General features: G+C 46.7%; 2 protein-coding genes across 3 annotated transcripts; one reads left to right on the top strand and one right to left on the bottom strand.

Annotated features, from left to right (window-relative positions):
• Window positions 1-125: 125 nt before the first annotated feature.
• Window positions 126-24797, bottom strand: PTPN11 (protein tyrosine phosphatase non-receptor type 11). The gene is made up of 16 exons (XM_041488428.1): window positions 24671-24797; window positions 18852-18974; window positions 17626-17820; window positions 16406-16598; window positions 15229-15345; window positions 14648-14761; window positions 11920-12016; window positions 11325-11404; window positions 11061-11219; window positions 8183-8314; window positions 6973-7127; window positions 6342-6409; window positions 6060-6211; window positions 3991-4103; window positions 3669-3770; window positions 126-3340 (listed from the first exon to the last, which is right to left on the bottom strand). Exons 1-15 carry the CDS (start codon window positions 24682-24684, stop codon window positions 3701-3703), a joined length of 1782 nt encoding a protein of 593 aa, XP_041344362.1. The 5' UTR covers window positions 24685-24797; the 3' UTR covers window positions 126-3340; window positions 3669-3700.
• Window positions 22725-27749, top strand: RPL6 (ribosomal protein L6). Of its 2 annotated transcripts, none has more exons than XM_041488429.1 (7): window positions 22725-22763; window positions 24074-24322; window positions 24413-24511; window positions 25078-25221; window positions 26078-26126; window positions 26630-26814; window positions 27210-27749. In XM_041488429.1, exons 1-7 carry the CDS (start codon window positions 22740-22742, stop codon window positions 27360-27362), a joined length of 903 nt encoding a protein of 300 aa, XP_041344363.1. In that variant the 5' UTR covers window positions 22725-22739; the 3' UTR covers window positions 27363-27749. The 2 variants fall into 2 exon arrangements, with proteins under 2 accessions (XP_041344363.1, XP_041344364.1); XM_041488430.1 differs by lacking the exon at window positions 22725-22763 and adding an exon at window positions 23501-23519.
• The last annotated feature ends 210 nt before the right edge of the window (window positions 27750-27959 follow it).

Raw genomic sequence — 27959 nt, forward strand, 5'->3', positions numbered from 1 at the left:
TATGGTTTATTCCTGATAACACAGCTTGGCAGCAATTAAAAAAAAAAAAAAACCAAACCAAACCCACTGCAACTGAATTAAACCCCATAAATACCAGCCCAGAAAACAATGGACAACCACCACTATTTCTATACAGGAACTATTATTTAATGTCACATTTTGACAACTGTAAATGGGCTACAGACTGTGGGCAAAAGGCAAGAGGTGAAATCTTTTTGAAACACCAGATGTAGAATAAACAGCTCATTTCTCAACATTTACATGATTCACATCAAATTGATGACATCCTAAATGTATTCCTTCTAAAGGATAGAAATTTTGCAATAAAATATTACATTTCATTTAATACTCTGGTACAATACTTCATACATTGCAGGAAAAAAAAAATAAATGCAAGGCCTATTCCACCTAATAAGATCCTTTTTCATTAGTCTTTAGTACTGCAATAAAAAAAAAAAATCACAGTAATGTCATAAATAAACAGGCTTGAAATTATTCATTACCTTTCACTATTGAAAAAGGAGACATGAACAATTAATTTGAAATAATGGAGTTATGGCTAGAAAATCTAAGCCTGACAACACATCTTAGTCCCAGCTGCAAATTTCCTCAGCCCTACAATGAAAAAAAAGGAACAGGTTGGATACCTTTGTTAGCTGTGTCCTGGTTAATCGTGTCTCAAACACATCTTTTAGGAGGAAAAAAGGAAAGTTTGGTCAGGATTAATAGAACCAATCAGGCCTAACAGGAGTTAGCTGAAATTAAGGTGTATTTCTCTAAAACATTCAGTAAATGAAGTCTGCAGCAAATTCACACTGGCATCAATCATTGTGCCTTGGGAGTTGGGGTAAATTTCCCTCGTGGGACAAAGGCTTCTCCAAGAGAACCCTGGGATCCCTCTTCCATCCCTGCTCCAGAACAAGCTCAGCCAGCACTGCTTCCAACTGAATTCCCCAAACCTGGGAATCCCTGAATCCCACCCACTGATCTCCCCTGAACCAAAGGATGTTTCTCTTTGTTGCTTCATCTGCCAGAACCCCAAAGTCATTTGCTGGAATTAATGCAGGAGATGCTTTAAGAACCCTCCCTGCCTCTGGTGACAGATTTTAGGGTGCAGGGGCACTACCAGCACCCAACAGAGGTTCAGAAAGGAGAATTTATTCCCTTAGTCACAAACTTTCAGATCCTGCTCTCCCCTCACTGACATTCCCCCACCATGTGCTCCCCAGGATTCCCACACATTCTGCAGCAAGAGCTCCCTGCTCCCAAGGAGAACAATTCCAAATAAAAGCCTCCAGAGGCAGGCTCTGAGCGAGGCCAGGAGGCCACGTTGTGCTGACTGCTGCTTGCACAGGTCCAGCTTTTAAGACACTTCACATGAACTGAGTGCAGAGATTTGAGTTTCCCTCAGGATCCTTCCCTCCTTTCTCCTGACTTTTCCCCCCTGACTTGCCAGTTTGGAGCAGAGCAGCTCCAAACCCCACCTGGGTGTGTCCCCACCTCGCTCCGACCTCTGAAGCACAGAATTTGACTCTGCACAGAGTTTGAGGCAAATATTTAATTACTCCATGCAAATGTCAACACTTCCAAGTGATCCCTGTTCAGCAGGAGGGAGCTGGGAACAGGGACAGGCTGGCAGGAGATGGAGAACAGCAATCTCACTACCAAATCACCCCATTTCTCTCTCCTCATCATCTATTCCAGTCTAGGAAGGGCACAAAGATTCAGGGCTAGAGCATAAGGCTGTGACAGTCAAACACATTTATAGTGTGCTGGTGACCCGAGTTCCAAAAAATCAAGCCCCAAAGCCCCGAAAGACAAAAAGGACAAGAGGCCAAGGAACAAAACTCTGCTTAATATTAATGAAGCACCTTCATTCAGTCCAAACAAACTGCTCAAATATTGGAATTTGCAAAGCACTGAGGACCAGGTGATGGCATCTCCCACTTCACTTCACCTCTCACAAAGCTGCTTACATTCCAGGCTCCAGCACAATTCCACCAGGAAGGCAAATAACCCCATTCCAGAGACACAGGGAGCTCAGGCATCCTGTGTGAGGATGGGAATCACTCCTCAACACCACTGAAGTCCCAGAATGTCCCAAAACCAGGGACAAGGTGCTGGGGAGACACCAAGCCCCACTCCTTGGGTCTGCTCCTGCCATCCACGGCTCCAAGGGGAGCTGCTGGTCCAGGACAGAGCCAGGGGAAGGAGTTACATGGAAGCTCACCAGATCTTCCTTGGGGAGTCTCTGGAAGAGGCTTTGTCTCCCTGACAATGGTTCCAGGTGGTTTTCCATGGCATTGGGACAGGAAGGTCCAGGCAGCTCCCAAAGGCACTTGGGGTGGGACAGTGCCCCCAGTGTGGCCTCGCTGCTCCTGTCCCACCAGGAATCCTGGGATCCCTGCTTCCCTAAACATCCAGGAGGCTCCTCCACAGCTTCCACTCCCCCAGCACAGGGGCAGGAGGGTTCCCTGACACCAGCACTGGGTTACTGGTTTCACTGGGTTTAACATCCTGCAACTTCTTAATTAATACCTGAATTCTACCGGTTCAGTCTCATTTAACGGAGCACAAAGTCACCACAGAGCGTCCTCACAAACCACCCCCAGGTCACTGAGTCTCCTGAAGGACACAAGGAATTTCTATTCTGGGCACAGATCACGGAAAAGAAACTTTGTTTGATGTAAAAGCAACTTTGCATAAATTCCTCCAAAATAGCCCATCCAGCCACACAGCAAAATTGGAATCAAAGCCACCAATTATCACAAAAAAAGCACCTTCATCTCAAGAACTGCTCACCCCAGGAAGCTCAGTCTGAGTTTGAAATGTATCAGGACTAATTTGATCATGCACTTGGTTCTATCCACGCTGGTGATCCACTGTTTTCCAACAATCCACATTGTTCCCATCAGTATTTTACATTTCATGTCACGGATTTATCCGTGGCATTGCTCTCCCACCACCCACCCCCCACCCAGTGCCCCCCAAAAACCCCCAAAACTGCTCAAATAAGGAAAAAAAAAACCCCACTAACAGCCATACTGTGAAACCAAAATACTATTTAAAAAAACAAATGGATGACAGTCCAACAGTTTGCAGGATTCAAAACTGATTCTACAAAGTAATTGTCTACCTTGTAGAAAGGATTTCCTTTTATTTGGAAAACGAGCAATTGGAAATTGGAGAGAAGAGATAAAAACAATCTTTAGATGCTCTGAAGTTTTGCCTACTGAAGGATTAAAACCGTAAATAAAAAGGTACCAAGCCCTCAGAGTTCACTGCTCACGTGAAGCTTCTTCCATCTCTTTCTTGACCTTTTTAACAACCATTTTCATGTCTGGGAAAGGAAAAAAAAATGAAGAATTATTGAGGAAAAAACCCAGCAGTTGTTTCTTATTCAGGCATTGTAGAGAAGTGCTCAGTTTTGACTCAATAAAGCTTAAACTCAACCCAAAGTCTCAACCCTGGCTTAGAAACTGTGTGGGTGCTTTGGCAGTAAAAGGTGAGATTGTGTATAAAGGTCATAAAAATTAAATTTAAATTAGCTTTTGGAACTTTTGGAACTCAGGCACCCTAAGGAGATAAATTCCAAGCATTTTGGGCATTCCTGGGTGCATTTTCTCCCAAGCCAGGCTGAACACAGCCCCTCCTCTGGCCATACACACCTGCCTTGGCCTGGAAGGCTCTGAACATCTTCTCATCTGAAACTCTTCTGCTGCTGCATCAGCCCCACATTTTCATATACTCTAGCACTATCTTCTCTCATTCTGAAATGAAACCAGGATTTAGAGTCCCACCAATCTCATTTGAGACAAAAAAATAAAAAATCCTATAATACACACCACATAATTCAGGGACAATTAATTTTACTTATTTTCAGAGGAAAGCCCAGCACAGCAGGGCAGGTTCTGGGGTAACTCAGCCTCGTTTAAGGTCTCTGAAGATGAGACAGAACAGCTCAAAAGCTGAGGGCAGGACTGGACTTACTCTGGACATGTTGGGGTTGGGGTGCAGGGGGGGAGAGGGCTCTGATCCCCGCTCGTCTGGTCCGATAACGAATATTTAATGTTTGTGTACTCGTGACCTTTCCTCTTGCTCTTCTGTGAAGCAAAACACACAACAAGAAGCCAGGTTTGGGGTTAATCCCAGCAACCAATCATTGAGGCAGTGCAGCAATTCCACCCGTGGGGGTTTTCAGGTTTGTCTGTGAGGAGAGAGCTCAGTCCTGCAGTGAGCACATCCCTGAGCACACCTAAAGCTTGGCTCCAGCTCTTGGTGAGACAAAACCTGAAAATCCCCATTTTCCCCCATGCCACCATCTCCAGCAGAACACACCAACCCTCTGAATGCACTCAATCCTCATCTCCTTGGCAGAAAACTCCCCATTTCATTCTTGAGCAGCCAGTGGGCTTCCCACTGACCTTATTTCCAGCTCAGAGCTGGGGCCAAGGGAGCGACACCGTTGTTTGCAGGAGCTCTAATAAAATAATATCTGAGCCCATTAGGTTTGATATAAAAAGCAGCCAAGCTGTTATTTGGATTCTGCACATATGCTCCAGGCTGCAGCCAATTGTGCTGGCACCCAGCTCCAGATCCTGCCAGGGAACTACACCAGGAAAGAAACGGGAGATGGATTTTTCCTTTTTGCAGGCATTCACAATGCCTGCAAACACTGAAACCTACAAGGTAGAAATTGAAGTTTTGAAGAGAATTTGGGGTTTGGGGATGGGGTTGTGGGTTTATTTGGGGTTTTTTAATGCTGCAACAAGTCCTGAGGGATGACCCAATCTCACAGCAGAGGCTGGCGGAACCTCCGGGGAGTTCTGGCTCCTGAATTCCCATTAAGAACATTCCTGGGATTGAAGCTTTTCCAGGATGGTCTCCTGAAACTCATTCTGGTGATTCTTAAATCACTCTTAGCCAGGATTTATGACAAAGCTGTCCTGAGCAGTTTTTGGGAAGACAGCTTGGGAAAAGCTTTGTTGAGCAAACCTGGATTTGCTTCATTGAACAAAGTCTGGCAGACAAAGATGGATTGGTGGACACATGGAAGGCAGGATTTGTGGGATGGACCACAAGGACATATTGTAGGAACCAGCTGATAAAGAGGAACTAACTCAGTAAGTGTTGGAAAGTCCCCAGCAGGGAAAAAGAGACAAAAAAGAGTAAAAATATGGACTAATTAGCATAGAAAGTAAAAGGTACAAATCCCAGCTGCTCTGAGGTCAGGGCAGGGAGCAGCAGGGACAGGGAGAAAACATCAGCTCTTTATCACAAAACCAGGAAACTGCTGTAAAACCCCCCAGAACAGGAGTGCAAGGAATTCCCTGAACAGGAAGGGGCAGGGGAAGGTCTTTGTGGCTGTCACCACTTATTCCCAAATATTTCTGATCCTACCACACTCCTGGAAGTGCTTTTTGTTGGACACCACGCTCACCCTTTCATTTTCCACTCCAAGAAACTGATTTCCTAGCAATAAACTCCCAAAACTGGAATTGGAGTGATCAGCATTTGATTTTCCCCTTTGAGGAATGCAGGGAACAAGTTCTGAAATCTCTTTAAAACACAAAGAGCAGGAGGTTCTGCTTTAATTAACAGACCCTTATCTTTTATTCTTCCTCCACAGGAAATTTGATAACAGGAAGGAAATTTAAGATCTGGGGACAGGGAGGGTAGGAGAGAATTCCACTTAAATTAAGGAGAGAATTCCACCTAATATTTTAAAGAGAAAATTCCACTCAGTAATTTAAGGACAGGATTGCACTCAATAATGTAAGGAGAGGATTCCACCTGATAATTTAAGGAGAGGATTCCACTTGACACTTTAGGGAGAGGATTCTACACAATGTTTTAAGAAGATTTCACCTGATAATTTAAGGAGAGAATTCCACCTGACCATTTATTTAATTCTCAAGCACAATGAACTGAAATACAGGAAACAGTTCACACCTTCAGACCCAGCCTTCCCACAACAAAATCCCCACAAAAATCCCCAGCACTGCTGTTCCCTGCTGGAATCCTGCCACGTTCCTGTTGGATATTTGGGATGAACCCACCTGTTCCTCCTCGATCCTGCGCTGGAGGGTCTCGATGTAGTGCTGCACTGCCATGTAAATGAACCTGTACTGGGCCTCTGTCTGCACCATCCCTGAGCGCTGGGACCTCACCATCTGGATGGTCTTGGGGACATCGATGTCACAGTCCACCCCTGGGGACATCCACGGCATTGGGAAGAGCAGGAAAAGAGCCACGGTGAGGGTGGAGCTCACCTGAATCCTCCAGCAGCATTCCTGGGGGGGATCCATGAGCAGGCAGGGGAATCAAAGGGTTAAAGGTACCTTTCTCTCGGATGATGTCAATGAGGATGTCAATGACAATGAAAGTTCCTGTTCGCCCAATCCCAGCACTGGAAGAAGGGGAAAAAAAAGGAATTTCATTGTTTTGGTCTTTCTGAATGCACAGCAAAACCCCAGGCAAAGGAATTCTGGCGTTAGAAGACAGGAGGTTTCAAAATTATAGCCAGGGGCTTCCAAATTCCAGCCAGAGTCAAACCAGAGACCTCAGGGAAGGCACAGAAATCAGCACTTCTGTCCCTCAGTGTTTATAAACACCCCCGAATCAGAAAAAACCTGTAAGGTCAGATCTAACATTTCCTTGCCTAAAAAAGCATCTCATTTACAAGCTGAGAACATCCAAAAAGGACAGAGCCCTCACAGGTGGGATGAGATGCCAGAATTCCCATGATCCTGCACTTGGAATGCTCCAGCCAGGTCCCATCTTCTCATCCAACAGCAGAAATTATCATTTATCCAAAGGTTCACACCCTGAAATCCCTTCTCTGTGCCACCCACCCAGAATGTGACATTGTACAGACAGAAAACAGGGAATTCTGAGCAATTTCCAGGGTAAGTTGTTCTTTTTAAAGGTCTCAGCTCCCTGGGCCAACAGGAGGAGTGGCAGGAGCCTCACCTGCAGTGGACCACGACAGGTCCTGCATCAGGGATGCTCTCCTGCTTGTGGTGCACCTCCTCCAGGAAATCCAGGACACCTCCGGGGTCGCTGGGGACGCCGTGGTCGGGCCAGGTCCTGAAGTGGTACTGCCACACCGTCCTCTCCGTGTTCCCCTGCAGCACCAGGGACACAAACCCTGCTGCTCAAAACCCAGCTCCTCACGGGGCACAGCTGAGCCCCCCAAATCCAACCTGAGCACAGCACCCACAGCTCCACAAATCCCAAAGGAGGGAACAAGCCAGGGCTCTCCCTGGCCTGGCACATCAGTCACTAAATCCCCCAAAGTAAAATATCCCACAGGCCAGGGGAGAAGACAAGATTCCTGTACTCCAAAGGTAAGTGGAGATTTTTGGGATATACCATTGAAGGGAAAATTCCTCTCTGAGAGAATTAAATCCTGCCAGGGCAGCTCCCAGCTAAGAAGCAACATCTCTGTGTTCAGTCTTGTAATAATCAAATCCCATAATTCTGATTTTTTAGGGAGGTCCATACAGGCTTGATGAAGTAAAATAAATGCCAAGACTTCTGCTGCAGGAGCAGGGCATTTTTCCCTTCAAGCACCCAGAATTCTGCTTGGCCACATCTCCCTTTCCAGTGCCTCCTTCCCTAAGTTTGAAATACAGAGATTCACATCCAGCAGCTAAAATTTCAGCAGGCAAACCTTAAGAAAGGAAGGCTTGCTGTGACAGGAATCTATCCCCAATTCCCTTGGTTTGCTTCTCCTCCCTGACCCAAACTGTTCCTTAACAGGAAGTGCCATTTCCACAGTGCTTTCTCACCTTTTTTATCCCTTCCCTTAAGTGAATTTTCCACACCCTAAACCCACACACAACTTTTCCTTTCAATGCAACCATTTCCATGAGAGAGCAAATGGCTGGCTGGATTGAAGTGTCCTCAGTTAAAAGCATTATCCCTCCTCCTGATTCCCTGCAAGCCCTGCAGCAGTTCCTCTCCTGCCAAAAGCTGCTTAGGTAGGAGAATCTTCAATTATCGCAAGGGCAAAGAGAAAGATGGATGGAACTGAACGTGGAGCTTCAAAGAAAGGCAGAGCTCCATTTACTCATCTTCGAGTGCTTTTATTGATTCCACAGAAATGGGCTAGTCCTAACATTTTTCCTTTGGTGTTCCACAAGCTGAGCTAAAAGGACAGAGTTCCTCTTGTACTCACCTGGCCAACCTTGGAAAGTTTCAGCTCTCTCAGGGTGTAATCGTGTGCTGCACTCTCCTTCACGTTCCGGACACGCATCACTCCGTACTCCTTCAGGGAATATTCATCTGGCCAGTACTTGACACACTTACTCTGCAAGATTTCAAATTATATATTAAAAAAACCAACAAAAAGAAAAGAAAAAATCAGGCTGGAAAAAAAGGCTGGTTTGCAAACTGGTTAATTAAAGCCTGAAGCTTTTATTTCAGTCCACAGAGGACAATCAGCTGATGAGGTAAAGATCATTTTAATGGGAAGGTTCTCCTCTCCATAACAACCATTGGATAATTTCAGACAGGTACAGAACACCTCTCCTCTTAGCACATTTTGGGATATTTTTCAAAACCTGGAGATTAAAATCCTGCTTTTGTACCCCAGTCACAGGTCTCAAAATACAGAATTCCATCAGAATTCAGTCCCACAGCCCAAACCCTACAGGCTGCAAAAGAAGTAAAGGTCAAAGGTATAAATCATTCCCAGTGGAAATAAAACTTGGATATTTTTGCTTCCATGGCTTGCAGCAGGAAGGGCTGACACAGCTCTGGTTCCATCACCAAAGAGGGTTCAGGCTCCTGCAAAGGAAGCTCTCCATGGCCTGTAGCTCCTAAAATGCAGAGTTTTTGGTGTGCTGCTGCTCCATCAAGATTATCTTTGCCCAGGGATAAATTCCATCACTGAGGAATGGATTCACCTATCAGCACTTGGATTTGGCTCCTGTGAGAGGTCAGGAACAAGCAACTCCTGGGAATGCAGCATCAAAGCAGAAATTACTGTAGGAGCAGCTTCTAGACCAAACACCAAGTCCTACAGAGCAATAGGTCTATTTGCAGTTATTCTGAATATACAGGAAAAAAACATGACACAGGGAAGCTCCTTCTGCCAGCCCAAGGCAGAGGAAGATGGCTGAACACATGCCCACGTAGGCAACAAGATGCTTCTCTGCTATTTTTGCCCTTCTTTCCCTGTCACAAGAGCAGAAACTGAATCAAATACTCTGAAACTGAAGCAAATACACTGATTTTGGGGGGTGCCAACAGAAATAACTTGCAGTTTTCAATGCAGAGCTCTGAGCAGTTGGTAGAGCAAGTCTGAACAGCAACATGACATTAAAATAGGCTTTACTCTGCTGGAAGGGTTGCTGAACCGCCTCCAAAACCCCAAAACTCCTTTAATTTCTAAGGATTTGCTGCTTCTGCACTTTAAAGCACATCCAGGACTTGATGCAGGGCTGGGATGTTCCACAGTTCCTCCCTTCCTCAGGCTATGGAGGCAGCTCTGCTGCAAAGGGTTCTCTCCTCCTGCAAACAGCTTGGCCTGAGATAAAAAAGCTTTGATTTGATATCAGGACTGGCATTTGCAATTCTGTAAGAAGTGAAATAGGCATCACAAAACAATCAAGGGTACAGAAAGAAGAAGCAATGCAGCAGTGATGAATTAAAGAGTTTTCTCCAGCAAAAAGGCTGAGCAAACTTTGGGAAGAAAAATGGAGAAACTGCAGAAGAGCAGAGGCCATTCAGGAGGTTCTTAAAAAAATAATAAATAACTTGAAGGAAGAAAGGTGTATTCAAGTCAACTCTGCCAAAACACTCCATAATTTATTTCTCCTCTTCCAAAACAAAGATTATCACTGGGAAGGGGGAGCTTCTCCCTCCTTCAGTGAATTCTCAGGAAGGAAACACAAATCCTGTCCCTTTATCAGGGTGATCAAGTGGCAGAACTTTACAAAGACTAAAAAAAAGATCCACAGCACAAAGTCAAAGACTAAAAGCAATACACAAAACAAAGTCTAATGGCTCCAACAAACAGCACCACTGGCAGCTTTGTCACCTTAATTAGGGAGAGAATCCTGTAAAATTTTCTGTATTTGTCTTCAATCCACACACACAAAGTTTCTGGGGGTAAGGAACCCCTGCAATCATCAGTCACAGAAAAACCTCAGTTCTTAATTTGATTTTTTTCCACAAGTGATGCTCCCCTAAAAAGGCAACAGCTTTCTATTCAGATACAGAGAATGAGGATATGGAAAAAGGTAAAAACATGGATAATAGTGTGTGGAAGAAGCAGAGAAACTTTGAAAGAAAAGGAGAGAGAAGAGACAGTGTTTATGAAACAGAAAAAAGATCAAAAGCAAAAAATTCCAAAGATAAATCCTTACAATCCCCAGGAAGCTGTGTGTGGCTGCTGCCAGGATATCAATGTTCAACTATTCCTATTCTTTCCTGCCTTGTATCATTAGAAACCAGAAACAAATTAAAATATCCCCAGGTTTGCCAGAGGCCAGGGAGCAAGACAAGATTCCTGTACTCCAAAGGTAAGTGGAGATTTTTGGGATATACCATTGAAGGGAAAATTCCTCTCTGAGAGAATTAAATCCTGCCAGGGCAGCTCCCAGCTAAGAAGCAACATCTCTGTGTTCAGTCTTGTAATAATCAAATCCCATAATTCTGATTTTTTAGGGAGGTCCATACAGGCTTGATGAAGTAAAATAAATGCCAAGACTTCTGCTGCAGGAGCAGGGCATTTTTCCCTTCAAGCACCCAGAATTCTGCTTGGCCACATCTCCCTTTCCAGTGCCTCCTTCCCTAAGTTTGAAATACAGAGATTCACATCCAGCAGCTAAAATAAGTCGTCCGTTTGGAATTCTTTCCGATGTGACAGGAATCTATACCCAATTCCCACAGGCACCAACAGAAAAGGACACTCAGCACCTTCCAGAGCTCCAAGGAATCCTGCCCCACACCAGATTCCTGCCATAAATCAATTTATCCCCGTCAGTTCAGCTCCTACTTGTACTCAAATGTCAGGGCCTTTCCCAAAGCCAGCTGGAGTCTGGTTTTACCTTTCCTCTTTCCACTTCTTTCGTGGTCATGACAATAACTCGGGAATTCTCCTGGAACACCATCCTCCAGAAATCATTCACCGTGTTCTGCAGGCAGCCTTGGGTAGCAATGTAACTTTTTTTTGGCTTTGAGTTGTTGCACTTGGTTTCAAACTCAGGCTAGAGGGAAAAAAAAAAACAAAACAGCAATTCAACAAATTGTGTGTGACAAGGGAATCCAAGATTCCCTTGGATTTAGGGAAGAGCAGGTGGGAATCCACTCACCATAATAATATTAGCATTGATATAGTCTGAAACAGGTTCATTGGGATCACCATCGTGGAGAACAACTCTGGTGTGATCAACTGCAAAAATACACATGGATGTCAAGAACTTGCATTCCACAGCTGTGACCACATAGCAGCTATTAATTAATTATCAAACTTAGTAAATAAGTGATCAGAATATTCCAAATTGACTGTTTTGCTTCCTTCAAACAAGTGGCTGTGACCAGCTGGACCAAAACATGCCCATGTCCTGGGAATTCAGGAACACAGGGACCCTCAAACACCAAGTCAAGGCAAAGCCTTGGGATTTGCATGCTGCAGTTCTGTCCCCCAAATAAATCCTCTTAAATTTAAGTATTCCACACTGTTGAGTTGAAGGATATGAGCCTTTTAAATTAAGATAAAAACCAATATTACAAATATCTACAAAGTGCAAATGTGTGAACCCAAATTGGAAATCACGGGATAATCCTGATAAGAGGGGAAATTATCATTAAAGAGAAGTCAAAGGCCAGTGGTATTTAATTAACCCTGTATTAATGAGGCAAATAAACCAGAGTAACATTAAATGGCAATGAAGGGTCGATACTTACAGGGTAAAATGTTTTTGTATCTATTTTTGTTCTTGTTTTCCTGGCGCTGCCCTTCCTTACGGCTGTAGAGGAGTTTGCATTCCTGCTGCTGCAAGGTCTGAGGGGAAAGCACACACAAGGAGGCTCAAAAAAAGCAGGATGGACTGGCCCATGCTCACAGCAACCTCTTCTCCCAGAGAAAAGGGAGGAGAGGGGCTTTAGGTGACTGCAAACGGGTTATCCATAAATTATCCCAGTGAAGGAACAAGCTGGAGTGGGGATTTCTGGCACACAAAGTCCCAGGGACAGCAGCAATTCAGTACTTGCACTGCCAGGCTGTTCATGGCAAATCTCCCCACTCCCAAAGCTCCCTGGAGCTGGAGACACCAGGATCCCAATGCTTTGCTCCAAGTTTTCATCCCCAAAGCACTTCTGGCCCCACTAAAAGGAACAGTCAGGTTTTGGAAGCTGTTCCCCTCATCATTCCCACCCCCCAGCCTCTTGCTGTTATTTAACAGGCACATTTGCTCACTCCTATCTCAGTCTGATATTCCCTCACTTAACGACCTTGGATAATTAGGCTGACCCTAAAGCCAGGGAAAGCAAAAGAAATGGAAGAGATGCAAAGTTTCAAGCTTGTGGCAAAGGGCAAGAAACAGCCCCCAAAGCATTGCCTGTGGAATTCCAGGCAAAAGGACTGAGAGCTAAACTTTCCCAACAAGTTAAAGAATTAGAGCAATTAAATGTGTGTGGAAACCACATCTTCCTTCCTAGAGTTAATTATCATTGCTTGGAGCATCCCTGAGGACAAATCCATGAGCAGCAGCGACTCCCAACAAGCCCATTCAGAGCTGGAACAACACAACCATAAATCTGAATATTCTCCACTTCACTACAACATCCCAGCACTAAGCTCAGAAATAACCATTTTTCAGAAGGAAAAACACTACAAGGGCTGTCAACATTCCTGTCTGATGGTTCCTGGGACAAGAGGCTCATTCCTGCCTGGAGACAAGTAATTTAAATTCACCATCTGGGCTGGCAGCTCCTGAACAGCACAGACAGGGATCCATGGACAACCTGGAGTGTGCTCCCCGCTCCTGCCACCATGGGGGACAGCTGGAGCTTCCCTGAGGGGAATGGAAAACAGGGCACTAAAACTGCTAGGAGAGGGCTTCATTCCCAAAAAAATGAGGGTTAGTGCTGACCTCACTGACAGCAGCAAAGGGGAAAAAGAAGTGCAATGTCCCACAGGTAAAATTCTTCATTGATTTGTTTTTCCTGCTAGACTTTTCCTTCTGTAAGGAAAACACTTTGCTTCTAAGGCCACACTGAGAAATCCACTTCAAGAAAAATTTCTTCAACGTGCAGCAGAGGTCAGGAAAGAACTGTGAATTAATAGCTCAGTTGTATTTTGCCAAACCAACAATCCCTTCCCACACACACGACCTCTGCTGACTTCCTTCCCTCTCCAGATGGAATTCTGGCCATTGTGACCATTCAGCAGCCTTGGATCAAGGACTGTGCCCTCTCTCTGGAAAGAGAAAGGAGAAAGCTTAATCCTCATTTTATCATTTCCCAATGCCATCACCTCACCATCTGATATTCCCCTCACACACCTCTGTGCTAATTCCTTCACTTTTCATGGATTAATTTTCCTTCTCCTGGCAATAATCAGAGCACACTGGACAGTGCATTTAGCTAATGGGATATTTCTGATCAAAGAGGGTTTCTCCAAGGATGGTCACTTTGCAAATCCATCACTATTCAGGAAGTTTCTCAAACCAGCCTGTCTGGAGCTCCCTGAGCACTTCCCAGTTTCCTGTTGCCATCTGCTGGTGGAATTCCAGACTCCACTGGTGGTTATGTGTGTGTGAGGTATAAACCAGTCCATTACATCCAGCACGGGGTGCTCCAGACCAGGCTGGATGGGGCTTGGAGCAACCTGGGAGAGTGGAAGGTGTCCCTGCCCATGGCAGGGGGTGGGGTAGGATGGGATTTAAGGTCCCTCACAACCCAAATCATTCCACTATCCCAGCTTGCTCCAAGCCCCAGCCAATCTGGTTTTTAACACTTCCAGGGATGGGGCACCCACAGCTTCTCTGGGAAGAGTTTCTTCCAAATTCTGGAAGGATTTCTTCCCAATATCCCATCTAAACTCCTTCTAGTTTGAAGTCATTCCCCCTGTCCTGTCCCTACACACTCTTTCTGGAAGAAAGACTTTGCCTGCAGAGAGAAATGAAACACCAAAACAAACCAAAAATAAACCTCCAGAAGTCCAAGGAAAATGCATATAATCCATGTTGTTTCATCCCAGAGCTTTCTACCACTTCCCAATTGCCTTAAGATCCCCAAAAATGAGCATCAAAAAGCCCCAAGGACAAGTGCAATGCATGGACTGAAAAATGGAAGTGTCCCTAAAGAAATGGTTCCCAACTTCCCAAATAGCAGAAGGAATTGGAAGGATTGTCCTGGTGGGACAAACACAGGAGGCTCCCTCTTGGTGGGAAGGATATCCAGGAGGATATCCTGGATTAAAAGTACTCTGAGAATCAAGGAAAAAAGGCAAATATTTCAAGCCACAAGAGTGGAGCTGGCAAAGCCCTGGAGATGGGAGCAAAACCAGGGATCTGAGGTGGCAGAAAGGAGGAAACAGCAGGAAGGCAGAACCCAACGTGACTTTGGCAGTGTGAGAGTGAGCACTGGAGGAAACACTGGAGGAAACATTCCTTGGAATGTAAGGAATTACCTCAAACTCTTCCCAGAAGCCCTGCTTGACTTTATCCGTGGTCTCTGCCAGTTTGCTGAGCTCCCTGACTCGGCTCTCGATCTCGGCAGCGTTGATCCGGGTGGTGTTCAGGGGCTGGGGGACACAGACCCCAAACAGCACAGGGTCAGCAAAGAACAACCATGGAAACACAATTCAAACACAACTCCACTAAGATGAGGATATTTTAATGGGAATTTTACGATCAAGGCATTTTTTTGGATGTCAGAGTTTTGGAATTCAAGCAAAGGGCAGTGAGGAAGGATGGTGAACAGTTGCTTTTAAAGTTTCACAGTTTTTATTTAATTATTCATTTAATTATTTAATGCATTAAATTGTCTCATTTCTGGACATGCCCTGCAACTCCTACAGACCAGGATGACACCAGGAAATTCTTCACATCAGAGACAACACTTTATCTCTTCACAAGCCTACCAAAAATTGCTCCCATTGAAATGACTTTTTCATCCATTTCATGAAGCTTAACTCCTCATATTTTTGCCTCAGAAAAAAAAAAAATACCCTGGAGGTGGCAAAGCTCAGGGGTGGCCTGTCCTTCTCACCTGTTTGAGTTGCAACACAGTGCCCAAAGTCTCCACCATGGGGTTCTTTTTGTAATGCTCCACCAGATCTGTCAGAGAGTCAAACTTCTCCCCTCCACCAACGTCATATTTGAGATCCTGAAAAGACAAATGCTCCTCCAAATAAATGCACTTCCCACCACCACAGCCACAGCACTTCTAGGCTGTGCCTTGCATCAGAAATAACCTCCAAAATTAAGTGTAGAAGGCTCTACTGAAATCCTTCTGCTAAAGGATAGAACTTTAATAAATAGAAACACAGACACAAAGCAGGACATCCCCTTTTTTTACCATCTCCTTGAAAATCGGTTTATCTGCTTTTTTAGAAAGCTGATTCCCTCTGAACCAGGCTTCAGGCAGCTCTGGAGCTACAGGATAAGAATCCAGGAATTAGGAATTTGATTTCCAAAATTAAGTGTATGATTGGGTCCTGTAAGGCTGGTGCTGCCTGGCACCATCCCTATTTTAAGGAAGCAAATGCCAAATTATTTTCCTTAAAGGCATAAATGCTAACTGCAAATCAGAGAGGTTTTCTTGAAAAAATAAACATATTCTGGTAATTCAGCATTTACAGTCCTGGTGGGTCATTTCTACCTCCAAACAACTTCTGTTACTGTATTTTAGGGGTTTTTATATAATTTAGTTATTGCACTGCCTTTGGGCACAATAGAAGTAAAAGAGAATAAGAAAAATCCATGTTTTTCTTTAAAAAGTCCGTGATTATTTTTTAAATAGCAACCCATAGAGATACATCAAATATCAAAACTGTAATTTAATAATATTTCAGTGAAGAACTACCTTATGCTAAACAGAAGATTTAGATTTCAGGGCACTCCTTGGAGTGAACACTCGCTTTCACAGACTGTTGATCATCTATCAGGTGTAACTGCCTGAACTGACAGGAGAGAGACATCTGTGGATAGATCTCCATTTATCCAATCACTCCTATTTTGATAGAATCCATCCAGGAGACTCCCTGAGCACAGCAAAGTGTGATTTGAGCCAGAAGGCCCTGACAGGAGCCTGTCAGCCAAAAAATATTGGAATTTTGATGTCATCAAAGGAGTAATTTTGATCAAAGGGATGACCTGCAGCAAGCCCAGGGAAAAGGGGAATGCATCCAGAGCTCCTGGGCCCATGGATTCCCTGCTTTTCCTACCTGGCAGTGGATCATGACGTGTGTCACTTTGGATTTGCCATCGTTGCTTTCTCCTTTGTCATCCCCTGTCCTCACAGAAAGGACAAAGTCTCCAGGGTGGCTCTGGCTCTCCCTCACCAGGAAGCTGCCATGTTTTCCTTTCTCTGTCAAGAGTTTCTCAGCTTCTCTCCCAGAGAGATGCCCGTGAAACCACCTGGAAATGAAGTGACATAGAGGGAGACACCCTGCTTAGCATTCCAGCTGAATCCACTTGCTCCAGGTGTTTATGATGAAATTTAATCCTTCTGTTCACTCAGCAACAGCCAGGTCTAGGGTTGTTTTACTCAGTTGGTAAAAATAATAAATAAAATAAGCTTTTTAAGTGTCCAGGTGCACACCAGTGAGGACAGAAACACTTCAAAGCACTTCCATGGAGTTTCCTACAAACTTCCAGTGAAGCTTTGATTTGGATCCTTCACAATAATCCAAATAAACACCAGGTTACACTCCAACCTTCCCCTCAGTCAAAGCATTCATTCTTATTTTATTTCCTTCATGAGACTTTCCTGATAAACTTGTCCTCACCCTTCTATCCCATTAAAAACTGGAGAGGATAATCCCAGCAATCCCAATTATTCAGAAAATAGGGCCAAAAAACCATCAATCCTCCCCACCTCTGTTAAGGCATTCTGAGGAGTGAGAGAACTTGTTTGAATATTTTTCCTCATCATTTCACTTCTAAGAATAAACAGGTATCTGCTGGTTTAGTTCTGACCCCTGACATTTCCTCAAATCCAGAGTCTCAAATTCTCCTTATTAACCACAGAAGTTAAAACAGAAGTTTTGAGGAATCTGAGGATATGTGCAGCCTTCACGTTCTACCCACTGCTAGGAAAAGCACAAAAAGTTATGCCCAGAAATATCCCTGGGAATTCCTTGCAACAGCAACAACATCAGGAGAACTTCTCCAATTAAACATTCTCCCAGTAAAAGTAAAGGGAATTATGCCCTCTTTTTCAGTCCTGTCCCATCCAAGGAAGAATGCTGAAGGGAACAGGTTCTGAGGCTTGGACTGCTTCACCTTTAACCACATTTATTCATCTATTTTGCAAGCAACCTCCCTGAAACAAATCCAAGGTTGTGGCCACCCTTTTCCCAGCTGGAGGCTGAGTGTGAAGAGGGATAAACACAGCATTTATTAAGAAGCACGAGGATATTTGAGGTTCCACCACTTCTCTGACCTTTCTGAGGTGGGATCAGCACAGTTGAGGGGATATTTCAGCTCTATGACATCTCCATTCTTTTCCTTGAGCTGCCCATGGTGTTCCATGTAGTACTGCACCAGCTCAGCCAGCGTGGCAAACTTCTCTCCCCCGTAGAGGTCATAGTAGTCACCTGTGTTCTGGATCTTGATGTGGGTGACAGCTCCAGTTCGTCTGAGATTTGAAAGACAGGACACAAAACCCCTTCCCAAGTCAGCTGAACAATCAATCAATCAATCAATCAATCACTTTTATATTTGGTAATGCCTGAGGTGGAGAGATCCATATTCACAATTCCAGCATGGAAGCACTGCTCCTCTGCTTCAGCTTCTCTGCCCACCAGCCAGGGAGAACAGGAGAACAGTTCTGTGCTGGAGGCAGCATAAACCCTGCAGCCTCAGGAGCCCCACCAGAAACCCCACAGACCAAGACAAAATCCCACACACAAGCACAAGGGTGGAGGGTGAGAGGAGCTGAATAATCTGGAGACCCAGCAGAGCTGGTTTGCTCCTTTCTCCAGAATTCCCACCAGCTCCTGAGGTCTCTCCCTCAGGAAACATTTGCCTTTGCCTGCTGCCACAGGCTTGAATATTGAGGAAGAGCAGCTCCCAGCAGGAATCCCCTCCTGTGCCACAAGGCCTGTTATCTCACAAGTATCCAAGCAGCACAACTCTTATCACCAATCCCACTTTTCCCTTTTCCTTTATCTACTTCCTCTTGCTGTCTTTTCCCCATCCCTACCACGCAGTGTCAGGGGGACAACTGTCACAGAAGGCCTATTTTGGAAGCTGAAAAAGCCACAGTTGCCCTTAAAAACTTGCTGACTTTTCCTGTGCAAGGAGAGTCTGGATTTCCTGCTGGATCACTAATTCCCAGCACCTCTGCTCCTTCCAGTTGGCTATCAAATGGATTTGCAAAGGGCTAAAAGCAATGTTATTATCAACATATTTCTGTTTCCCCTGAGCATTTTTGTCCTGCTGCAAAATCAGAATTCACTCCCCTCCAATCTAGAGCTGGGTAAAAGTATTTGAGAAGCTCTCCAGGGAAAATGGGAGAAAAAGAAGAGGGAAAAGTGAATAAGGCTAAAAAGTGACCAGAGCATTCTTTCACCTCTTTCAAGAAGCTCATCCACTATTTCCCCACAGGACAGCAGCAAATTAAGATCATTACCAACCTGGGGCAAGACTGGCAAGAGCCAAACTCACCTAACAGAGAGTGTGAAGTCTCCTGGGTTACTTTTGCTGGGCCGTGCCAAGAAGCTGCCATCGACTCCTCTTGTTAACAGCAGGTTTTCTGCCTCCACCCCAGTGATATTTGGATGAAACCATCTACAAGAGGTTAAAAATAAAGAATGTTAATAAATAAACAGCAGGTTTTCAGAGTTAACTCACACAGAGCAATCTGACAGCTTCCAAACTGAGTTTTGCACCTAAATTAATAGTTCGTTATTAGTTTCATATTGCAACTTTATATACTGCAACTTTTTGTAAACGTAAGAATTACACTTATCCCCACTCTGACTGCCTGGATTAAAATGATATCAAAGGTACACAACATAAACACAGACCAGAAGTGGTATTTCCTTACTCCAGCAAAACACAGAACACAAAGAAACCGAAAGACAAACAGGAAAAATACCTAAAAATAAAACAAAACATCCAAAGTGACACTTGACAACATTTTGAAGGTTAAAAACTGAACAAAACCTCATGGTTTAGGGCACAGCTGAGGGGGTCAGGAAGGAACTCCCTGCGTGGACACCCCACTGCTCTTCCTCCCAGGGATGTGGAGCCGGGGTCGGATCTGTCCTGTTTAAATACAACCCCAGAGGAATCTCCTATTGATCCTCACCACCCACAAACTGCCCTCAATGACTATCCCAGAGCCCAGGCAGAGCTGGGGCTGGGCTGTGGCCAGCAGCTCCATGTCCCCACCTCTGGCATTGACTTTGGAGACTTTATTTGGAGCCACTCGGTGTCACCACTGCCTCTGCTCTTATCTGGAATTCACCCATTTTTATTGCAGCCCTGAAGGAGTTCTGCATGAAAGGGCTTGGTGAGGATTTTAGAAGGCAAATTCTAAGAATGAACCGTTGGGTGTGAGCACCCCAACCTCAGCTCTGTCACCTTTGCACGTGGCAATTAAAAATCAGCTTTAATTTTCAGAGTTAAATCCTCATTCTCGTGTGCTGAAAGAACCCAGCCTGCTCCTCTCTGTTCACCTCTGGGTCTTTCCAAAGTACAACAAAATATATCCAAAAAGCTCCACAGGCTCATCACAGAGAGAGAGAGAAGTGTTATATCGAGAAATGGAACAGCATTCCTGATCCTTCCTGATCCAGTCAGCATTTCAGGCTAAATTGCTAAATCAGCAAAATATGAGAGCCAGGTCTAAATTTAGGGTTATTATTTCAATTGTTGCAGCAATTCCTTCTCTACTCAAAAGTTGCCAGTATTCCCACCAAAGCCTTCTCCAGAGCATTCTCTTCAGAAATGTTCTGGAGTTTTAGGATTCTAGAAAATCCAAATCTCTAGCAAGTCATTCAAATGGGAATTAGGATCCATTTCAGAAGTAAACTGTGTGAATCTTCTTGTGAATCTTTTTTCACCCTAGTTAATAATATTCTACTTGCACCATGAAAATCTAGTGAATAGTCCCCATCTTTCACTGAAGAACAACACAGAAAATATCAAATTTATGCACAGGACATGGAAAGAACTATTCAAAAATACTTCCAAATTATCACAGCAAATGGGAATGAACTAATGAATAATGTTTATCTAATGATTATTCAGAGATCAAGGAAAGTTCTCACAAAAGAAACTGCACAAGCATCAGTACCTGGCATGAACTGAACATTAAATAACTTATTTCAGCCCACAACAGGTTGTCTGGAGAAGGTGATCATATATTTTCCACATTTCCATTTTACTTCCATTAGGAGAAAACAAAAACAAAAGTAAAAAACCAAACAAAACAAAAAATGTGCAGTAGTAACTTGAACAGTTTGCAATCTTTTTAAATATGCACAGGATTCAAGAGAAACCTTGGTAAATTTTGGAGTTTATAGCAAAAAATTTCTAAACAGGAAGAAGGAGAAATTATTATTGCTTCTCCAGATTTATTATACTGACATTCCATAAACTTCAACCAATGGAATATCTTCTGTATCCCACTCTGAACTTTAAGGAAGTAGCTATCCATGAGCTGTTACAGCAAAAGAAAAATAATAATTTATGTACAGAGGTAACTACAAATAACCTGCTATTTAACCAGCATTTAAAGGAGAGGTTAAACACACAATAGGTGGTTCAAACCCCCAAAATCTCTCTCCCACATCCACACAAAGATGCCAAGTGCAGCAAAGCCAAGCTACACCTGGGAGGGTTTCTGGCACTTTATGTAACTCTGGCTCTGCTGGCACCTCGCCCTCCTGCTCCCTCAGCTCCGTATTTTTGGCTTTGAGTAGGAAGCTGCATTTGTCAGGCACCCCAAATAGCAGAATGGGGGTGTCAGTGATCCCTGCCAGCGGTTCCGGGAGGATCCTCCTTGAAGTGCTGCCATCCCCTGTGCTCCCAACCTTTGCTGCAGCCCTTCCAAACTGGGAGGGGACAGCCGAGGGCCAGCGCTCACCAGTGACACCCCCCCAAGCCAGGACCTGCTCTCACGCTTCCTTTTATAGGGATGGAATGCATTTTGGGCTTTTTATCCTCTTTTCCCTGCCCATGTCCCTGGCAGCAGGTGCAGAGCTGCCCCGGCCAAGGGCAGTAAATACAATCCCAGAAGTCGCCCAAGCCCACGTCCTCGTCAAAGTGGCTCCTCACCATCCCTCCCGCAGCAATTCCCACTCAGGGGCTTGCAATACACCACTGCCAGCCCATAATTAGCTGACAGCAAGGTGGAAATGTTGGTAAGAAAGGAAGCAGTGAAACAGAAGAGGTTTGTTTATAAAAGGGGCTCAAAACCAAGGGGGTATCAGCAAAGCAAGGAACCTTCCGATGAAAAAAAAAAAAACAAAAACCCATGGTGGAAAATCCACCCTTCCCACAATTATCCCTTTTTTGTTATCGTGGTCCAGCAGGATCTGTGCTCCCCAAGTCACACACTGCCAGCACATTTCTCTCTTTACCAAACCCAAAGAAATAAATCAATACAATTTTCCATGCAGTGATTGGGTTTTTCAATCACCTTTGCAAGAGCAAAGGAGAGATGAAATCAGTTCTGTCTCAGCTGTCACAGCCACAGCACTGGGGATGTGCTGACGGGTACTTTAATTACTCCTATTTATAGGCTCATCAGTTGATATTTCCCAGCTTTTTTCAGTCTCCCTCACAAGTAACAATTCAGGGCTCCGAGCAGAGTAACAGGATTGTTCTGGCAAGGAGGAAGTCCACAGTGTTGCCAAAAGGTAACTTGTAGCCTTGTTCCCAGTGTGAGCAGGGACACCCAGAGAACATAGACTAAAAAACCTCCATGCAGGTCAAAAAAACCCCAAATCCTACTGTAAATGGCCATGGATCGAAACCAATTCATCCAGATTCACCATCTTGAGGAGAAAAGAGAGGACAACTTACCCTTGGAAAAGTGATAATTTAATAGGTATTATTTTTATAGAGGTGAATAAACGGAAATTGTGGCTGCCCCATCCCTGGAAGAGTCCAAGGTCAGGCTGGGGCTTGGAGGAACCTGGGATAGTGGAAGGTGTGGAAGGGGGTGGAATGGGATGAGATTTATGATCCCTTCCAACCCAAACCATTCTGGGAATCTCAGAATAGGTCTGGTTAAAAGGATAAATACATTTATAGCATTTTCTATGGCAATACTTCCCCTAAAGCCTAACGTTCACCCAAATCTCTGAGCCCAAAAGGACACTGGGTATCAGACAAACATCAAAATCCATTAAGGACAGTAAGAAGCCACAACAAAGAAATGGGTTTGGCTGTTTGTCGTCGTGCTTTGGCAACGCCACAGTGGTTTGAAATGAGAGCGAACGCTGGTAACTGATTAAGAACGCAGGTGTGGGGAGCTCAGGGACGCTCCTTTTGTAGCTGGGCCGTGTTGCAGGCTCGGTAAATCAGCGCTGCTGGCCCTCGATGGAACGCGAACCCCGGGCCCCGGTACTGAGCAGGTCCCACTCGGGAACAATTCATCCATGGGGACGCTCACTTGAACCCCTCAAACCGGGGGCAGCGGGGCAGCTCCGGCCGCCAGCGGGGCTCGGAGAGACTCGAATCCACCCGATCCCTCCAGCCCCGGGAGGCTCCCCTGGGAACGGGCGGGGAGCGGGGACATCCCCCGGCAAGGAGCGGGGTGGGGGCTGCGGGAGGGGAGCATCCCCCGGGCACAGACGGGAGGGGGCTCCGGGAGATCCCCGCGGGAGCGGGCGCGGTGGGCGCTGCCGGGGCGGCTCCCGGGGCTCCAGCCCGCCCGCACGGAGCAGCCCCGGCCCCGCACCCCCGGCAGCGGGCGCGGAGGCGCCCCAGAAGCCGCGGCCCCTGCCCGCCGCCCTCCCCGCCGGCGCGCCCGCGCCGCCGCTGCGCCCGGGGGGCTGCGGGACCCCCGGCAGCGGAGCGCGGTGGCACCGGAGTCTCGCCCTCGCACGGGGCAGGGCGCGGAGCCGGCCGAGCCCCGAACGGACGCGGGTTGAGCGGCGGCGGCGCGGCGGGGCCGCTCGCCGGGCCGGGGGTCCCGCAGCCCCCGGAGGGAGCGCGGGGTCTGGTGTCCCCCTCGCTGGTGACCCGGGGCTGCCCCGGGCAGACCGGACCGTCCCGGACTACGAGTCCCATGCTGCCCCGCGCGGCGCGCTGACGTCACACGTCGCGCTGTCCTTAGCCCGCGCACCCGGATGTGAGTCCCTTTTGCTCCCCCGGAAGGTGAGGATGGCGGAGCTGCTGCCATCGGCGCCGGCCCCGCCGCGCTCCATCCGCCGCCATCCTCCCGCCGGCGGCCCCGCCGCTGTCATAGACGCGGCCCGGCAGCCACGGGGAACGGCGGAGGGGCCCGGATGGGCACGGGGATGGGGAGGAGCGGGAGTGCCGCCCGTCCGAGCGGGCCAGGCCGCGGCGGGATGCGGAGGCCGCGCAGGAGCCTCCCGGGAGCTGGGCTGGGGCCGGACGGGAGAGGCCGCTGGGGCAGGGCCCGGCAGCGCAGCGGTGCCGGGGCAGTCCCGAGTCGGGGTAGAGGCGGCTGCAGGCTCGGGATGTGTTTGCATGTCCTCGGGCTTCCCACCGGGGAGCGCTTGTAACCAGCGCGTAGGAGCAGCTTAAGTGGTGTAGAGGCGCACAGGGAGCAGGGCTTGGTCAGCTATGGCTGGAGGAGGTGGCTGACAGCTACTAGAAAGGTGTGAAGGATGGTTTGGATTCTTTTATTTTTATTTTCTGTAACGAGCTTTGTAACGAGCCCTAAACCTTGCTCTCTGTGATCGCAGATGGCGGGCGAGAAGGCGCCGGAGAAGAAGCCAGCTGAGAAGAAGCCGGCCAAGAAGAAGGCAGGGGACAAGAAGCCAGCGGAGCAGAAGCCGATCCAGAAAGCTGCAGGGGACAAGAAGAAGAGGGTGAAGAAGTACCATGCCAGCCGTAACCCCGTCCTGGCCCGGGGCATCGGGAGGTATTCCCGCTCTGCCATGTACGCCAGGAAAGCCCTGTACAAGCGCAAGTACACGGCCCCAGAGACAAAGGTAGGGTAGGGAGCACTGGGGCAATAATGGGGTTTATCGTGGTGCCTTTGGTTTGAAATGTGCTGAGTTTTCGTTGTTCTTTGCACGCAGATAGAGAAGAAGAAGAAGGAGATGCCCCGTGCTACCATCACTAAGCCAGTGGGTGGAGACAAGAATGGAGGCAGCCGGGTGGTTAAAATCCGGAAGATGGTATGGAAAAGCACTGGGATGCTCGTGGTTTGGTGCAGGGGGCTTTAGGCTGGGGTGATGTAGGGCCTCAACCTGTGCTGTGCTTTCTGTGAATACAGACCCAGCGTTTGTGGGTGCCCGCCGCCCTCCCCGCCGGCGCGGCCGCTGCTCCCGCCTCACCTCCGCGATGTCATCTTCCCCCGTGGCCCCGGCGGGTCGCGGTGCGCCGGCCCCCCCGCGCCGCCCGCCGCTCACATGGGGGTCCCGGCGGGGCCGCGGCCTTCGGGCGCTGCGGGGAGCGCGAACACAACCTGTGCTGTGCTTTCTGTGAATACAGACCCAGCGTTTGTGGGAGGTGGTGGGAATCTGGGTAGGAATTCTCTGTCCAGTGTGTTGCTGTGCTGAGATGGAAGCACAAATAAATTCAGAGCCAGACGCAAAGTATTCCAAAATATTCACTCTGTTCCCAAGCATTGTCTGAGTAGAAATCAGAAAAGCTGAACTTCAGGCAAATAGGGATGCCCTTTTTGAGGCGTTGCTGTGCTGTGAGACACGGGTGGTACAAGATGCTTGTCCTGTGTTCCCAGCCCAGGTACTACCCCACGGAGGACGTTCCCCGGAAGCTGCTGAGCCACGGCAAGAAGCCGTTCTGCGAGCACAAGCGGCGCCTGCGGGCGTCCATCACCCCCGGCACGGTGCTGATCCTGCTCACCGGCCGGCACCGCGGCAAGGTGGGCACAGCTCCTGCTCCCAGGGGCCTGGCAGCCTTTCAGACACCCTGAATCTCCCAGCTGGGCCACTGGGTGTAAATCTGTGACTTCTGTCTGGGTGTTTTCCTTGTCCAGCTTTAGGGGAGGCAGGGGTGAAATGTGTGTAAATTAAGGTTGTTCTGAGCAGAGCTGGAAGTAAAACAGGCTCAGCCAGTTGCTTGGACACAATGCAAAGAGTTTTGCTGCAAAGCAAAGCAAGTGGCTGTTTCTGTTGCTGCTCCTACAAAGACAAAACTTTGTCCTACAGCAGTTACTGCAAAGGAAAAATCAGAGTTTCATTCTTAATTTAATTATCAGGATATAATGGGTTGTTATATTGAATTTTCCATCCTCAGGGTGGTCACCAACACAACTGGTATCCTTTACTTTCTCAAATGTCTTTGACGTTCATGATTCCATAAATAATGCTGTCAGAGAAGAAAACCTTGACCAGAAGGAACAAAACACAACTGGGGAATGGCTCTGACTGTGTGGAGTTAGAGAGTCCTTGTAGTGTTTATCCACTTCCTGCCTGTAACTCATACAAAGGATTTGGGTGCTGGGATGGCTCTTGCCATCCTGTGGGATGGGGAAAAGTAAAACTGGAGTAATTGGCTTTGCTCAGCCTTGAGAGATAAAGTTCATGGAGAGTCACACGTGGTTGGAGAGGAGGCACCTGGAAGTGCTGGAGCTTGGTGGCAACTCCTCAGGTGGCACAGCTGACCCACATCTGGAGCACTGCCAGTGCTTGTACCAGTAACAGAGGCACAATCCCAGTTTGGCTGTGGTATGGGAGCGCTGGGACTGAGGATTGATGTCCCATCTCATTTCTTTACAGCGTGTTGTGTTCCTGAAGCAGCTTGATACTGGCCTTCTGCTTGTTACAGGTAAAAAATGTTATTTAAACGTGGTGTTTTTATTCTGGGGGGTTCTTTGGGTCTTTTACGTTCAAGTTTGTCTCTGGGGTCAGTTGCACAACAGATTTGCATGTGTTTGATTTGGCACATCAGTGGGGAATCACATTTTGTGGTGGAGTTGCCACCCCTGAAGGTGTCCAGGGAACAGTTGAACAGTGCCCTGCTGTAGTTGACAAGGTGGTAATCTGTCAAAAGTCAGATTTGATGGTCGCGGAAATATTTTCCAACCTTAATGATTCTGTCATTTGTGACTGCAGGGAAGTAGAGGGGAGATAATTAAGCTTCATGATCTGTCTGGAAGAGCTCAGGAAGGAGATTTTTGTATTTCTAGAGGGCTTTGAGTGTTGAGATTTTTTTTCTGTAGGCAACTCTGAAGGAACTGGTCATCACATAGGCTACAAAAATACAGCTTCAAGGCAGTGGTTTTCAGCAGAAAAGCTGACCTTGTTCTCTCTTGTCTTCTCTGCCTTCAGGCCCCCTGGCTGTCAACCGTGTCCCTCTGCGCAGGGCCCACCAGAAATTTGTTATTGCCACATCCACAAAGGTGGATCTCACTGGGGTGAAAATTCCCAAGCATCTCACGGATTCCTACTTCAAGAAGAAGAGGCTGAGGAAGCCCAAGCACCAGGAAGGAGAGATCTTTGACACTGAGAAAGAAGTAAGGGACGGGGTGGTGCCTTCTTTCTCAATGCTCCAGGCTAAGCTGGAAAGGGGGAATTAGCAGGAAAAAAAACAGGTGGATTTTAAGTGGGCATAAATAAAGTGAGGTGATGGTATTAAAATGATGTAACCCCCCCCCTTTTAATTTTTGGGATTTTTCTCAGAGGAGAAGGAGTTACTATTCAGTTAAATGTCTTTTTTCACCAAGAAGTGCTGTCACTGTGTTGGCTCCAAGGAGCGCTTCAGTGCTTCACCACCTTCCCATTATCGAGAACAAATGGGGGAAAGATTTCTTTAAAATCCCAAAACTCAGGGTTTGCCCTGAAGTTCCTCTCTCTAAAGGATCCTGCAGGTTGCTCCCAGGATTTTAATGTTTTTCTCTGTGCTTTGCAGAAATATGAGCTGACAGAGCAGCGCAAGACAGACCAGAAGGCCGTGGATTCCCAGATCCTGGCACGGATCAAGAAGGTGCCTCAGCTCCGGGGGTACCTGCGCTCCACGTTCTCTCTCTCAAATGGAGTTTATCCTCACAAATTGGTGTTCTGAGCCTTCTGCAAGCACCACATTAAACTCCAAGGGAAAAAAGCAAGGATTTGTGGTGTGTTCATTGCAGTCTGTAGCAGCAGGTGTTTCATGGCTCTGGCAGTGCTTGTTGCTGTGGGGTGAGACTCTGAGGGGCTGTAGGAAGTGACCAGAATTTGGGGAAGTTTGGGGTGTAGGAGTTTTGGCTGTTGTACTTTTGTGATGGTTGTTTGATTTCCTTGACTATTTAACATAAATAGGAATTCAGCTTTCTTAACTGCACGAGCTGGGAAGGGATCCTGAACAGATTTTGCTTTGGGAATAGCAGCTAATGCTGGACACAGTGCAGGATAAAATCAAAGACAAAATATGTCTGTGCTGAACTTCAGCTAGTAAATAACTTCTTAGAGGCATTTCAGGAGCTATGCTTTGATTTTGAAGTGGAAATGGTGGAAATACTCCACAGTTTTGCAGAATAGAAGTGTCTGAAAGTGAGAGTGCAGAAGGTTAGTGCTGTGTTGAACTCAGCAGAAATCAATGCTCTTAGACAAAGCAGGGATGTACAGTTCACCAAGTCTGGCACTCTGGAGCTCTTCCTTAGCCAGATTTCTGCAGGAATCC

Source organism: Pyrgilauda ruficollis, unplaced genomic scaffold, assembly GCF_017590135.1.
Source record: "Pyrgilauda ruficollis isolate IOZ18807 unplaced genomic scaffold, ASM1759013v1 scaffold9, whole genome shotgun sequence".
Taxonomy (NCBI): Eukaryota; Metazoa; Chordata; class Aves; order Passeriformes; family Passeridae; genus Pyrgilauda; species Pyrgilauda ruficollis.